The sequence below is a fragment of the Astyanax mexicanus genome, chromosome 14, assembly GCF_023375975.1.
Source record: "Astyanax mexicanus isolate ESR-SI-001 chromosome 14, AstMex3_surface, whole genome shotgun sequence".
NCBI classification, from domain to species: Eukaryota; Metazoa; Chordata; class Actinopteri; order Characiformes; family Acestrorhamphidae; genus Astyanax; species Astyanax mexicanus.
This window is the reverse complement of record NC_064421.1, coordinates 26356085-26372708: the sequence shown is the minus strand read 5'-3', so window position 1 is coordinate 26372708 and position 16624 is coordinate 26356085. Positions and strand designations below refer to the sequence as shown.

The window sequence follows — 16624 nt, the reverse complement described above, 5'->3', positions numbered from 1 at the left end:
AGGGTAAGAGCACAGTTATGCTCAAAATATTGCAATGCATACAACATTATGGGTGACATACCAGAGTTCAAAAGAGGACAAATTGTTGGTGCACGTCTTGCTGGCGCATCTGTGACCAAGACAGCAAGTCTTTGTGATGCATCAAGAGCCACGGTATCCAGGGTAATGTCAGCATACCACCAAGAAGGACCAACCACATCCAACAGGATTAACTGTGGACGCAAGAGGAAGCTGTCTGAAAGGGATGTTCGGGTGCTAACCCGGATTGTATCCAAAAAACATAAAACCACGGCTGCCCAAATCACGACAGAATTCAATGTGCACCTCAACTCTCCGGTTTCCTCCAGAACTGTCCGTCGGGACAATAAATTATTGTGGTCTAAACCCAGGTGTTTCAGTTTCATTGTCCGACCCCTTTATTTTGATTGATTGAGGTCTTTTTAAAGCTTGTTGATGTTGCTTTTTTTAAAACACTACATCATCGGTATCAACATCATTATCAACCAGGCTTTATCACACACTTCTGCTGTTAATAATTAGAATTTAAGTCTGATGTTCCTTGTGCTTGCTCAGCAACTGCTGTATTTTATGTAACACCAGTGGCAGCAGACTAAGGCAGCACTGCAGATCTGCAGGCTGGCAATATTGGAGTTACTTGATCTTGATGTTTGTTTACTGTTTGATGTGTTTCTTTAACTACCTCTATAATTTTAGTGCTGTTACTCATTTAATGTCTCTGCTTTTGTTGTTTAATTTCTTGGCAGGATCTGAAAAAGCCATTTGATAAGGCCTGGAAAGACTACGAAACCAAAGTGTAAGTCTTCATTTTTTTTTACCTTTTGTCTTCCTTCATCCAGTGACTATTGTTAACCCTTTCAAATGCGGGTCCTGAGTGTTCCAGAATGAGAGGATGAACCTCGTGAGGAGAAACCTCATGTTTACTCTCAAGGGAGAAATACTGTAAGATTTACAATGACATGTCCTATAGCAAACCTACAGCTTATATGCTAATGAAATGAAGAGTGATGGATTGTTCATTTCCTGTCTTTTTTATTAAATGTCCTGTCAGATTTGTGTGTATTTATGTGTGTTTGTTTGGGATTGCAGATCCATGCTTCACTTTATTAGAGTGATTCCAGCACTTTAGCTAATGAACTGTTATTTTCTTCACCTCATATCCCCCAGTAATATTGACTGTCACACTAATTGTGTATTTTTTCCCCCTGTTCACACTTCACTGTGTAAGCTTTTTTTTTTTATAGCTTTTTTATATATTTTTTCAAGCTGCAAAGGACATTCTTTACTGAAAGGGTAATCGTTTTTCTATACCATGCTGTTTGACCAGACAAACAGAAGCCAGGGTGCTTTTTATGTGCCATTTCTAATGTTTGAAGTCATTATTTTTCATCTTCAGCTGCTTGAAGTGCCTCATTGAGACCCTCTCTTGCCCACTACTACATTTTGGCCACATCGGCTCTCATTGCTTTTTGGGTTTATTGGTGAAAAACACAATATAGTGATAGTTTATCTCTGATAGGAGTTATCTTGTTGCCATTTATCACTGTTGCCACTGCAGTCTGGTTCCATTCTGAACCCCACATCCGTGCAAAAGCTGTCTGGCTATAGTGTTGTTCGTGCCTTCACTTAAGCTCTCTTAATGAGTTGGGCTGTGGATTATTTTGTGCAGATGTCCTACTAATGTATATCTCAGCCCTGGATGTGCATGTGTGAATGCTTCTTGAAAGAGAGAGAGACTAAGACAGAAAGACGGACAGAAAGAGAGCGAGAAAGAGAGATCTCAAATCACACCAACCCAACCTTCCCCAATAAAACACCAGCATTTTAATGTCGCCTATGTGTTTTTAAACATCGTGAAAGGGTGGGGGCCATTCTGAATTTGTGTAACCAGATGAAAAAAAAATCAGAATAGCGTAAATGGAAAAGATCAGGAGATTTGTGAGGAAGCTGAGATATGGAATAAAAAATATAGAATATTCTAGAACACTGAATGGACAGAGCAGTGTGAAAACATTATAAAACAGGAACTTTCTAAAACAATGTGAGAAAATGGAACATTGTAAAGTGTAAATAGAGCAGTGTGGATGAAGAATGCACTATAAACAAGGAACTTTCTTGAACAGTGAGAATGCATGAAAGACTCTAGGACAATGCAAATGTATAGAGCAGTGTGAATGGACAAAACCTTATAAAACAGGAAATTTTCTAAAACAGTGTGACTGAATAGAACATTCTAGAACAGTGTGAATGCATAGAATATTCTAGAAAACAGTGTGAATGCATAGAATATTCTAGAAAACAGTGTGAATGCATAGAATATTCTAGAAAACAGTGTGAATGTATAGAATATTCTAGAACAGTGTGAATGTATGGAATATTCTAGAACAGTGTGAATGCATAGAATATTCTAGAAAACAGTGTGAATGTGTAGAATATTCTAGAAAAATGTGAATGGTTAGAACATTCTGGAATATTGTTGATGGATAGAATGATCTAGAACGCTGTGAGTGAAAAAACACTATAAAAAGGAGACATCTTAGAACAGTAAATGGATAGAATAATCTAGAACACAGTAAATGTGTACAACAGTGCGATTGTAGAAAGCACTGTAAAAAGAAGGAATTCTAGAATAGTGTCAATGGATTAAACATTCTAAAACAGAACACAGTCTAGAACAGTGTGAATGTATAGAATATTCTAGAACAATGTGAATGGTTAGAACATTCTGGAATATTGTTGATGGATAGAATAATCTTGAACAATGTGAATGGAGAAAACACTATAAAAAGAAGACATTTTAGAACAGTGTAAATGGATAGAATAATCTAAAACACTGTGAATGTATAGAACAGTGTGAATGGAGAAAACACTATAAAAAGAAGACATTTTAGAACAGTGTAAATGGATAGAATAATCTAAAACACTGTGAATGTATAGAACAGTGTGAATGGAGAAAACACTGTAAAAGAAGACATTTTAGAACAGTGTAAATGGATAGAATAATCTAAAACACTGTGAATGTATAGAACAGTGTGAATGGAGAAAACACTGTAAAAGAAGGCTTTGTAGAACTGTGTGAATGGATAAACCATTCTAAAACAGAACACAGTCTAGAGCAGTGTAAATTATGATTTGTGTTCTTAAACAATGAGACTGTATAAGCATAATTTATATTTAGGTTGCTGAGAGAGGTTAATATTCTAGAACAGTGTTAAAGGTAGATAGCATTTTTGAGCAGTCTAAACTAATAAAAAGAAACATTCTAGATTGGTAAATAGAAGGGCACATTTTAGAACATTCAGTGAAAGAGAAGAACATTACAGTCATGTGAATGAAGATCTTTACTCTTTAAAACTATTTAAATGAAATCTACAACATTGTCGTGTCTCAGGTACGTGTATGCCACAGCAGCCCAGCTCATTTTTGTTTCTTGGAGAACGTTGGGTGAGTGGGATCTGGTTCAGGTGTGAATGCTGGAAGAAACAAGATCAAATCAAGGCAGTGCGCAGTGTGGCCTCTGAATCATTAAAAGCATAAAAAAATTAACAAGTATTATAGCCCAATGTCTCTAATTTGATTGGGTCTAACGATTTATAAGCCCTTTATTACTCTATTTATTGTCTCCTGGCAGTTTTTCAGCTAATTTTAAGTCTGTTTCAGCTTGTGAATGTAATTTTTACAGCATTTAGTAACTCATATGATAAGAAACAGGCTAGTAGAACTCTCTCCTCTCGTTACTTAAAAGCTTTTTGAATGGCAGCTGCTGTTCTTCCCTGAGGACATATGTGTTTTGTAATATGAGTTGCTGCCAGAGAGAGGAAATTGCCTTTCTGTTGATGGTTACAGTTGATTTTAATGAACCCGGTGTTTTAAAAAAAAAAAAAAAGGTGTCTCCTTTTCTTGTTTTTTTTTTAGCAGAAGTGATGTGGCCGCATGTGTGCGGTCAGCCGGTTTCCTCCTCAGTACTTTGTCTGTGTGACTCTTCTGGAATGAATTATGGCTACCTTGCAGAGATGTTCAACCGTGCCACCACATGCTAACACATCTATCGCCTGATACTCTGTCTGTCTTTTGTCCTTTTACTGTTTTTTTTTTTGTTTGTTTGTTGGTTTTGGTTTGGGGAATGGCTTCGGGTTTTTTGTCAACGTTTTTGACAAATGATTGAACACCCACCAGGCTTTACACTCAGTCACAGGGTCCAGAGGTGGTCATCCTATACGTGGTTTATGAAGTGCAGAAACAGTAGATGTTAATAAAGGCTTTCTACTTCTACTTCTGGGACTGAAGAACACAACATTCACACAGCATTTACAGCAATCAGTTAACATTCTTTACAACAGCTTGTTCGAGAAATGAGGTGACCGAGTGGTGCTCCAGTGACAATCTGGCTCATCAAATAACCTAGTGTTTGATATCACTCAGTGTAGATGAAGTACACTATGTAAAGTAGTTTATTCAGTACAATATTGCATTGGACACAATGTATCGTGACAAAATCTGTATTGTAATAATAGCATTATTCTTTTTTTTAATCTTTTTTTTCCCATTTTCTCCCCAACTTACACGCCCAATTACCCAACGCACTCATTAGGACTCCCCCTATTAATAGTAATTGCCCTAACACCAGGAGCATGAAGACTAGCACATGCCTCCTCTGATACATGTGAAGTCAGCCACAGCCTCTTTTCAAACTGCTGCTGATGATACGGCATTGCCGAGTAGGATCACAGTGCGCTCGGAGGAAAGTGCAGCCACTCGGTTCCGACACATCAGCTCACAGATGCATCTGCTGATTGGTATCACCCTTTGGAGTGATGGGGGAAAAGGGTGCCATCTATGCACCCAGAAAGAGCAAGGCCAATTGTGCTCTCTCAGGACTCTTGTAGCCTATGACAAGCTACATGAACAGGATTCGAACTGGCGATCTAAAAGCACTTTTCCGTTCCACCGGCCACTGTGATCTGAGGATCATCAGCAGCCAGAGTCTGAGAGAGCACAATTGGCCTTGCTCTCTTTGGGTGTGTATATGGCACTCTCTCTCCACATCACTCCAGAGGGGATGTCAGTCAGCACAGGCGTTTGTTAGCTGATGTATCAGAGCTGGGATGTTTCTTTTCTCCAAAGCGCAGAGGAATTAGCAGTTTGAAAAGGAGGTGGAGGTGGCTGACTGCATGTATATTGCAGGAAGCATATGCTGGCCTTCACCTTCCTACTAGTGATAGTCCTAATGAGTAGGTTGGGTAATTTGCCTTCCAAATTGGGGAGAAAATAGGATCGAATTAGCTTTATAACTTCAACATCATATGAACACAAATAAATGTTGTAATGTACCTAATTAAATGTGGAATTTGGTGTATTTTAAATTCCTAGAAGCTACATAATGTCATAGTTTGATATGGTAGCTATGAGTTAGTTCAATAGGTTGGTCTATAGGAGAACTGCATACAGACCAAAGAGAAGTGTGGTCAATTTAAAAAGCCACATTTCCGCTAACTTTAAACTGGTTCTATTGCTTTTAGCTCTGACTTGTTAATGTGCACTCTGACACTGTTTGAACTACTGCTCTCAGTAAAAATAGACAAAAAAACTGAAGTACTGTATAAAAAGAAGCTATAAGTACTTCATCAGAATCTTATTTAAAAGTGAGGTGACAAGAAAGTTTCATTTAAAGCTACTTGTAATGGTGAGCCAATAATAGAGACTATAGTCATTCAAAGATATAATTTTACATGGTTAATTTAACTTTGTTCCTCAGTTAAAATTAATACAGTTTCAGTGTTAAGAATTCTACTTCACGTTGCTTCCATGTCACAGACAGGAGGAGCTGGAGACATGTGACTACACATGCAGTAGACTGTTTAAAAGAGAACTGGAACATAGTACAAGTTAGAGCTGGGCGATTGATCGATTTTATCTATCAATTCGAATTTACAGTTAAGAACGATGTGTTTTTATGAAAATCGATTTTCTCTGAGTTTTAATTTTCACCACTGATGCTCCCTGAGCTTAGCCCCGCCCCTTTCTCCCGCGCGCAGCAGGAAAAAAACTGCTCTTATGATAACATTTAACAACACGGCAAAAAACTGATTTATGTAATTTACGTAAAAATAAAGTTATTTTGAGACGTGACTGCCTATTTAAAAAGCAACAGAAGTTGTTCATTTTTTGAAGTTTATTTGTATCTTGTTTGTATTTCTAACATATTTAGAGTGTTTTTTACTCACTTTTTTCTCTCTCTCAATGTTAATCCTTTACAGCTCCAAAAACATGTATTACGCAAATTAGGCGATGACGTCATTTAGCGACTTCTAGCAACTTTTAGGAGGCTTTAGTAGGGGAAAAATTCAATTTAAATCGAAAATCTGATTTTTTTTTTTTTTTTTTTTTTTTTAATCAAAGATTTTTTTTGGGCCATGTCGCCCAGCTCTAGTACAAGTATTCAGTTTTAGTAATACTTGAGAAAAGTACAAAATCAAAAAAAAAAAACACTTAAATACAGAAATGAAGGTCAAAAACTAAAGTATTGATTTCAAAAAGTACTGATTTCAACTTTGCTGCTAGACTTAAACAAAAAAAATCAGGTAAAAATGTTCTGCTCTGTTCTGGTTTTGTTTTAACAGAAAAAATTGTCCATCCTTTAGCTACATAGGGTTAATATTAAAATATCGTGGCTTTTGTGTCCACAGCATAGCGGTTTAAATTCATAGTGACAGGAGCTCTATCTATTAAGTCTTAAATATAATATTTAACACCCATGCATGTTATATCAATAAAATCTCATTTATTTAATCCATAATCCTATGTTATGTTGTAAACTGTTCATAAATGCTCAAATAGTGCTTTATTAATACATTATTCAAAGCTTAAAAAGTGATTAATCTTAGACAATATGATTTCAAACTAGTCTGAAGAAAAAAAAACATATTTTTTTAAAATATTACGTCTAAAAAAAGTAAATAAAGAGTAATTAAGTTTCCAGAAGGTTTGGAGTAGAAAGCTTTCAGTAAAGCCCGAAGCTGAAGTAATGCCGCCTCTGGAGACCTGTGATTGTGTCTGGCTTTCCTTCACTCGGAGGAAACCCTGCATCCATTACAGAGGGTCCACTATGCTGAATGGAGCATATGGAAAAGAATGCCCTGTTGCATGAGTAGGACTGTTTGAGTATGATCTGTATATACTGTGTATTAAGTGTGAGTTTGAGTGTGTTGGTTCTGAAGGGCTGTTCTGTGTATTTCTGCAGCACTAAGATTGAGAAGGAGAAGAAGGAGCACGCTCGGCAGCACGGGATGATCCGGACGGAGATCAGCGGGGCAGAGATCGCTGAGGAGATGGAGAAAGAGAGAAGGTTCTTTCAGCTGCAGATGTGTGAGGTCAGTAAGGAGAGGGGGGGGGGGAAAGCTGTCTATTGCAGATACGGACTATAGAGAAAATTCCTGCTGTTCTCTTTTTCTACAATACATTACGCTACACTGCAAAATCCATTTAAATCTAATCTAAAAAAGTGAATGACTCAATCTTTACATTATTGTATGAATAATGTAAGATTATTCAAATTATTACTAACTAATTTTCATTGCACTTTATTTGAATGCAACCTACACAGATAATCTTTGAATAAGGTATTAAAGATATTTATGACTAGCTAATGGTATTGCTTGCAACATGACATAAGCTCTATGAATGATTTTTAAGTCCCTTAAACTAAAGTGTTAACACATTTTCAATTTATAACACATTAATAGACATGCTATGGGTTGGAAATATTCTTTTATGCCTTAATTAACTGTTTTCATAAACCATATCTATCAGGTTTTAAATATAATATTGAACCCTTGCATGTAATGTCGATATAATCTCATTTATTTAATCCACAATCCTACAGCTCTGGACAAAAATAAGAGATCACTTAAAAATGATGAGCTTCTTTGATTTTACCAAACTAAAGACCTCTGGAATATAATCTAGAGAAAGATGGATGATCACAAACCATCAACCCAAGCTGAACTGCTTGAATTTTTGCACCAAGAGTAGCATAAAGTTATTCAAAAGCAGTGTGTAAGACTGGTGAAGGAGAACATGCCAAGATACATGAAAACTGTGATTAAAACACAGAGTTATTACACCAAATATTGATTATTGATTTCTGAACTTGTTTTTTTTTTGCATTATTTGAGGTCTGAAATCTCTGCCATTTCTCATTTTCTGCAAATAAATGCTCAAAATGACAATATTTTTATTTGGAATTTATTTGTAGTATATAGAATAAATCAGCAATGTCAAAATCAGGGAAACTGATTCAGAAACTGAAGTGGTCTCTTAATTTGAGACCTTAATTAAAAGCTGTATGTCATGTTGTGAGCATTGGCATAAGCTGTTCATAAATGTTCAAATAGTGCTTTATAAAAAAGCTATGAAGCTTGTAGCTATGCTTTTGATAATGTGATACTCTTCTTTTTATTTGTTTCAGGTCAGTTTTATCCGCTGTTTTATTAGACTTACTTGGCTTGTTTCATACATTATATCTTATCACAAAATGTCAAAATAATCTGTTAATTTTTGAATTAGTAAAAAATAGTCTGGCAATAAAATAAGACACTTTTAGTAGACAAAATAACTTGTCAGTATACATCAATAATTTGTAATAATACTACAATACTTGCCATTTCACTCATTTCTGGTTTCAAGCCCTAATGTGTTACAGGCTGAAGGTCTTGGTCAATGAAAATCTTAATTAAAATATATTCTCACACAGTTTCTAAGCCAAGTTTTACCATATTTCTACCTGTTTTTTTATCACACTTTTCAGGATTAAATGCAAAATTTAATGTAAAACCCTCATTATAATATGTAAAAACGTGTAAATATGAAAATGTGTTTAGTCAGTGGAAGCTATGCTTTACCTCATTTGTGTTTCTGGTTTTCAGTACCTGCTCAAAGTGAACGAGATTAAAATCAAGAAAGGTGTGGATCTGCTGCAGAATCTCATCAAGTACTTCCATGCACAATGCAAGTAAGACGTCAGATCCTCTCTGGTACTTGTCTTAATGCTGTTTTTGAGGATAGACTGCAATAAATGAACACATACAAAGTAATAGAGTGATTTTTACCAATTATTTGCTGAATTTAACATTATCTGAACAAAAACAAAAAAACATCATATTGCAAGAACAAAGCAGGGTGTCTGTGGATTCTTAAAGTCTTAAATATCTTTATTTATTTTCATCTTTCTAAAAATAAGGCCTTATTTGTCTGGAAAGGTCTTGCATTTCATTTCCAAAGGTATTTAAAATTTTACAGACCCATTGACATTAGTATATTTCAGTTTATTTGAGCTATAATTTTGCATTAAAATGTGTAAGTAGTGGGTAGAATCATAATAATTATGTGTCTAGTTTATTGTGCTTTTTGCCCTTTTATTGAAGCGGTAAAAAAATGTCTTGAAAGGTCTTATATAATATAATTTTCTGATACCTGTAGATACCCTGACAAAAGCAATGGCATCTGTTTAATCAGAAAATAAATGGATGTTGTGCAATAAAAAGGCACGAAAAATAAGTTTGCTCACTTATGTTCGCTTAGAAAAGTCTAATTTTATAAATGCTAAAAATATTCCTGTTCTTTAAGTCCAGTGTTGACAGAGAACAGATATTCACCACTCTAAAAGGTTAGATATGACCTCCTCCTGTAAGATTTGCCCAATTATTTCAGAAGGTCAGCAGGTAAATGCTATTTTAGAGATTTTTAGACAGTTGGGAAAGTGCCCTTGTGTGCAGGTGTGCGCGCGTGTATATGTGTGTCTCTCTATATTCTGTATGTGAGAAGATCGGGGAGCTTTTGTTGGAAATGTGACGCTAATTTAATGCTGTTTTTAACTGATTGGACGTCTTTTTGTCTCAGTTTCTTTCAGGATGGCCTGAAGGCAGTGGACAACCTCAAGCCCTCTATAGAAAAACTGGCCACAGACCTGCATACGGTGAGCAAAATGAACAACTGTTTGCATATATTTGATTGTTATTTGAAATGTTATGGTTATGGAATGGTTTTACATGTATATGTGTGTTTGCTGTGTTTGATTATGGAAAGCCTGTGTTCAACCTCACTTACAAGATAACACCTCACTTAATTTACAGGTCTTTGCTGACTTTTATATGTGTTCTAGATCAAGCAGGCTCAGGATGAGGAGCGCAGGCAGCTCACGCAGTTACGAGATGTGCTGAAGACAGCTCTTCAGGTGGAGCAGAAGGAGGTGAGCCCATCTCCTCTCTGCTCACTTTACTTTACATCAGCAACCACTATCTTACTCTTAGAGACACAGCAGGAGTTAAAGGGCGAGGGTTACATTTGAGACTGTGGTAAAAATTATTCTTGCATTTTTGCTGGTCTACATACATGACAAGACATGACAAAAAATGATTCTTGCATTTTTGATGGTGTACACTAACAAGACACAAAAAGACAAGATAAAAAAATATTTTTGCTGGTGGACATGGTCAAGACACATCAAGACAAGACAAAAAAAATATTCTTTCTAGACACGGCAAGACACGGAAAGACAAAAAATTGTTCTAGCATTTTGCTGGTGTACATTGACAAGAAACGCCGAGACATGACGAGATGAGACGAAACATGACAAGACAAAAAAATATTTTAGCTGGTGTACATTGACATGGCAAGACACGACAAGACAAAAATAATTCTTGTACAAGACGTGACAAGACAAAACGTGACGTGAGGACACGACACGACAAAAAATTGTTCCTGCGCTTTTGCTGGTATACAGTGACAAGAAATTACAAGACACAACAGGACAACGAGAAAACAACAAGACAAGAAAAGACAAGACAAAAAAATATTTTTACTTGTGTACATTGACACGACGACAAATTACTTTTACATTGTTGCTGGTGTACATTGACAAGACACGACGAGATGAGACATGGCGCTACACGACACGACAAGACACGACAAGCTAGATGAGACAAGACACGACGAGACAAGACGCTACACAACGAGACAGGACAAGACAAGACAAAAAAATTATTACATTTTGCTGGTGTACATTGACAAGACACGACAAGACAAGACACATGATCTGGGCATAAGAATTTTGCCTTTGCCTTAAACCCATCCATAAAATGAACACACATACACTAGCGAGGGTTAAGGGCCTTCTTTAAGGGCCCAACAGTATTGAACCCGCAACTTTTTCTTCAATGTCCCTGTGCTCTAACCACTGAGCCTCCACTGCCCTCAAATGTAACAGATTATAATGGATTGTAATGGATTTATCTGCTAGTGAATTCCTTCATAAATGAATAGATCAGATGAACCTTCATACCCACTGATTTCTGTTTCTGTACTACATTCATGCCTGCTCCTGCCCTTCTTCCATTCTCCAGCCTTAGGTGTTCCTCTTTACCTCGAGCAAACAGCTTTGTCTCTTGTAATCCCTGCTGATTAAGACTTTGCATTCCATTAATCCAAACATAAATCAATCAGAGTTTAACAGCCTTCTTAACACGTGAGCTGCGGCTAAGTAGCCTGAGGATTGTTTAGCTTAGCATTCGACATCTGTGCTTGCTTTCTGATGCTTGTCTGGCTGTTGTGTTTAAAGTGTCTGACACAATGCTTTCCACTCTTCTTTAATGCTTCCTCCCTTTGCCAATGAAGTCTAGGAGAGTAAGTGCCTTTTTAATGTTAATTTTTTTGTGCTGAATGTTGCTGAATGTGGGGAAAGCTCCTCAGATACTAAATATGAATGTGTCCCAATTTTCTGAATGTTCTGAAACTGATAGAGACAAATCTTGAAAAAAAAAATTCTAATTCCATTGTCCTTTCAATACTTTTTAGTTCATTTGGTTAAGTTGGTGTTTTTGTGTGATAATGTAGGCATACATGCTTTTTAGAAAGCAGCAGTAGAGCGTCAAGAATTTTAATCAGTACGATAAAAATAAAACCCATTACAAAATACAGAGCAGTACCAACACTAACCATTTTTAACCATGATTTTAATTATGTTTTACCACAGAATATTGCTTTGACACAGTTATGTTTTTAAATAATTGACCCCCCTACTATACATTTCTCTTAATTTCTCTTAGAAAATATAACACTGGTTCTTTGCGTTTAAATATCGACTTTTAAGCTTAAGTCGGTAACACTTTACAATAAGAGTCACACTTAACAGTATATATAACGACTGTAATACACATTGTTAAATGGTTAAGTATTGTCTCATTTAAGTATTTATTTCATTTAAATATTTTTTCCTAAGGATCGAATTGGGTGGAAAATATGTGAATCACTAATTTATCAAAAATGTAACACTATGCCAAAGTCTCTCAGCCTCATTCACTCACTCGTTCTCTCTCTCTCTTTCTCTCTCTCACACACATTAAAAAGGCAATATAGGCAGCTACACTAGCATTTATTTCCTCCATTAAGGCCCTGTTAAACTCTTTAGCTCATCAAGTTACAGTATTCTAATTGAAAGCATATAACTTCACTATATTATAATATAGATATTATAATACAGTAAAAGTCTAGTCTAAATCTAGTCTGCCAGTCCGAACCCACACTACACTATTATTACTGTCCCATTAAAAAAATATATGAATCATAATCTTAATTATGATTAATCACAGAATTGTTGTTGTGTGCCCTTTTTTATTTAAGAAAAGATGCATATATGTATAAATATATATCATTTAAAAGTATATGCATATATATTACCTGTGTATTTTCTGATTACTGATACTTGTTTTTTCAATAAAAAATAAAAATGTATTAAAAAAAAAAACATTAAATAACAACTTGGAAGTGTTCTTTTTTTTTTCTACTGCATTGCCAATGTATCAGAGGGTGACTCGGTAATAGAAGATACTCAAAATCAAATTTATCAAAAAATGTGGCCGGTACATCCCTAAATAAAACTACTTTATGTAGAGCTCCTACTGATCTGCTAAAGGCATGAAGATTAAAATATTTATTAAGCTGTTTATGTGCCGAATTTATTTTAGTTTTGTTGCAATGTTTCATCATTTAGGATAAGACATATTCCATTTGACTAATTGGCTCTTCTCATTAGCTATTTTATATTTCTATATGTTAAAAACAAGTTGACAAGGGCTTGGTTTAATTTACTTCCTTAAACTCATGTTTTAATTAACCTCTATTATGTTTAATTGTATTAATCTTTAATTCAAGCTGGTTATTTTCTAAAGTTTCAGGCTTGGCAAGCTTACCTTGCTTTGGTAATGTGTTTAAAAATTGTCGCTAACTGGGGGAGTTCTGGGAAGTCCACTATGGCCATTTCCTCAGAGGAAGTGACCACACTGAAGTGCAAAAACAACATTTTCCCTTCCTCTGACTGCAAGATTAGCCAGTTCTTCCACAGAGTTTAACATAAATTTGCATGTGCCACATACAAAGCACGTCCTCATTTGCCCCTGTGCTTGTTTGTAGGATTCGCAGGTGCGACAGAGCGCCACCTACAGTTTGCACCAGCCCCAGGGGAATAAAGAGCATGGGACAGAGCGCAGCGGAAACCTGTACAAGAAGAGCGATGGGTGAGTTGACAAGGCAGTTGACTTGAGACTTCATTAAAATGCCATTCGCAGTGTGAGAGCATATTCATTAGAGCCCCTGAAGCTCAGGCTGCATTATTCATCACGGAGCACATGGCTCGAAGCTTCATTTAACTGCAGCTGAAGTTAGTTATTGATGGAAAAGAACACTGGGGGCTGAAGGACAGTGAGGATGCATGGTGATAACTTCCTGTTTCCTGTCCACAGCCTACGGAAAGTTTGGCAGAAGAGAAAGTGCACAGTCAAGAACGGCTACCTGACCATTTCCCACGGGACGGTGAGTAAAAGTGCTGCTTGAAGTTCAGTTACATTTATTTTCTCACAAACTTTACAAAACAGCTTATTTACATTAAGTGTAATGTTTATTACAATCAGTTCTATTTTCTGTAAAAAACAAAATAGACAAATCAACATTAACTTTTCCAATTGAAATAAAGTGAAGACAAATTTGGTATTTATTCATTTTTATTATTATTATTATTATTATTATTATTATTATTATTATTATTTTTGCCTTTTGCAAACAGAATTTCATGAAAAATGAAAAAAAAATGTATCTTCTCTTAATTCTCTTAAATAAATGCATCTTGTAACATAAATCTAATGGTATATTCCGAACTTATCTTTATTGCCTTGTAGCAAAAATGGGTAAAATGGATTCAGCACTGCTATTGGACAGTTAAAAAAAATAGGGGTGTTCTAAAACCTTTGACTGGCAGTGTGTGTGGTATTCCTTAGGTTTCCTTAAGACAGTCTAAGAAGAGTTTTGTTGTTTCTTTTCTAATTAAATATAGCCACAATATAAAGGCATTTTCTAATTATTTATGAATAAAATGAAAAAAAAAATTTACCTCTAGGATATGTATGGATATTTTCAGGACGGTTTTTCCAGCTGTGAAGCATGAGGGCGGTGCAGCCAGTGACACTAGCAGAAAGGATTCCTTTTCATAACCAGCTAATTGTGAAAGCAGGAAATATTGTTTATTTTGGAAATAAAGTAATCTTTACATGCTTAGCCAATTACAGTGGTCAGTTTATTTACATAGGGCTCTGGGAAAAACATACGAGACCACTTAATGAGGTTTTCTTTGATTTTACCAAATTGAAAACCTCTGGAATAAAATCAAGATGGATGGATGGATGATCACAAGCCAACAAACCATGCTGAACTGCTTACATTTTTGCAACAGGAGTGCAGGCATAAAGTTATCCAAAATCAGTGAGTAAGACTGGTGGAGGTGAACATGCCAAGATGCATGAAAACTGTGATTAAAAACCAGGGTTATTTCAGTAATTTTCATTAAATATTGATTTCTGAACTCTTAAAACTTGTTTTCTTTACAATATTCTTTACAATATTTTTTTTTGTATTTCAGCCATTTCTCATTTTCTGCAAATAAATGCTCTAAATGACAATAGCAAATAGCAAAATCAGAGAAACTGATTCAGAAACTGAAGTGGTCACTTCCTTTTTTTTCTAGAGCTGTATATATATTATGGTCTCCTAAACATTTTCATGCATTTGCTTTTTAATTGTTGCGTAAAAAATTCAACTGATTGCTTCTGACCTTATCATAGAGTGTCCATTGCCTTTGATGTCTGCACTGGTGCAAGAGTCAGCTAATTAATTAATTGTATCAGCTTGATCTGTTTTCTTCCTCTTGGTGTGATTTTGTCTCCTCTTAGAGAGAGAGAGAAATGTTTAAAACTGTGTCATTAAATGTGTCCATCAAACTTCTGAGGGGATTAAACTGAAGTGAAGCAAATGTGTTCACAAGGGAGGATACTTTTATAGAAATATACAGTTCATAAGCAGTGTGACACTCTCTCTCTCTCTCTCTCTATCTCTTTCTATCCCTCTCTCTCTCTTGCTCTGTCTCTCTTTCTCTATCTCTATCTCTCTCTATCTCTATCTCTCTTTATCTCTCTCTTTCTCTCTCTCTCTCTCTCTCTCTCTCTCTCTCTCTTTCTCTCGCAGGCAAACAGACCACCTGCCAAGCTCAATCTTCTGACCTGTCAGGTGAAGCATAATCCAGAGGAGAAGAAGAGTTTCGACCTAATCTCACGTACGTGACGCCCCACAGTACACACACACCACAGACAGACTTTGCCTGAAGTATCCAAAGAAATATCCCCCCTGTCTCCCCTCTCACTGCTGAACCTGCAGCTCATCTGTGAATGTGATGAAGGCTCTTTTGTAAATTGAATGCTGCTGGGTGCTGTGATGGAATTTCAGACCTGCAGATCTCTACAGTAAGCAGGGGGCCTTTTTCCTGCAGAGTTCATTCTCCTTCATAAAAAAAGAGAAAAAGTAAAAAGAAAAACTGTTTTTGCCTCTGTAGTGCCTACAAAACCAGGGATAAATGTGAAGACTAGTGTCAGGAAACGTAGTCTTCATTTTCACAAAAATACTCACCATATTTTTTACAATTTAAGGCGCACCGGATTGTAAGGTGCACTATTAATAAACTTCTATTTTCTGGTCTTTTTTCAAACATAAGGTGCATTTTGTGCGACACTAGTAGCTAATAACTAGTATTGGAAGCAGGGGTGTCACCATGTTTTCCTTCTAAATTCAGCAGCTAAAGCTAAGCTAAGTAAACAAAACATTTCAGACAAGACAAACAAGCAGATTTCTCTCCTGAAAACTGTTTATTTGGGTGAGTAAAGTGCTTCCGCTTATTTACAGTAAGCTTAGATTTCCCAATTTCCACTAATGCTGAAGCATTAGCATTTGCGTGCGTTATTAGCTAGCGGTTCTTCCCACATAGCTTATTTTAACACCGTAAATGCGCAGACTACAATCCGATATACTCACCTCTGAACGGTCAGCGGATAATGCTAATGCTGCTCCAGCAGTGCTAAAAGGGGTTAGCAGCAGACTACTGGCCAATAATAATACTCACCCCTGAATGACGAAAGACCTAGCGCTCAACACAGGTTAGCAGCTAATGCTAATGCTGCTGGAGAACTAAACTGAAACTCCTGGATAATGCTGTACTTCAGCTGAGTCACTTTAC

The 16624-nt window shown here is 36.1% G+C and overlaps 1 protein-coding gene across 1 annotated transcript in view; it reads left to right on the top strand.

Moving 5' to 3' along the window:
* Positions 1 to 16624, top strand: part of asap2a (ArfGAP with SH3 domain, ankyrin repeat and PH domain 2a) — a 109041-nt gene that overhangs the window by 69393 nt on the left and 23024 nt on the right. The window contains exons 5-12 of the mRNA XM_007252207.4: positions 765 to 814; positions 7259 to 7388; positions 8943 to 9028; positions 9916 to 9991; positions 10178 to 10264; positions 13483 to 13586; positions 13812 to 13881; positions 15583 to 15670. Of these exons, the coding sequence (XP_007252269.1) occupies positions 765 to 814; positions 7259 to 7388; positions 8943 to 9028; positions 9916 to 9991; positions 10178 to 10264; positions 13483 to 13586; positions 13812 to 13881; positions 15583 to 15670 (691 nt within the window). The remainder of the gene's footprint in view (positions 1 to 764; positions 815 to 7258; positions 7389 to 8942; positions 9029 to 9915; positions 9992 to 10177; positions 10265 to 13482; positions 13587 to 13811; positions 13882 to 15582; positions 15671 to 16624) is intronic.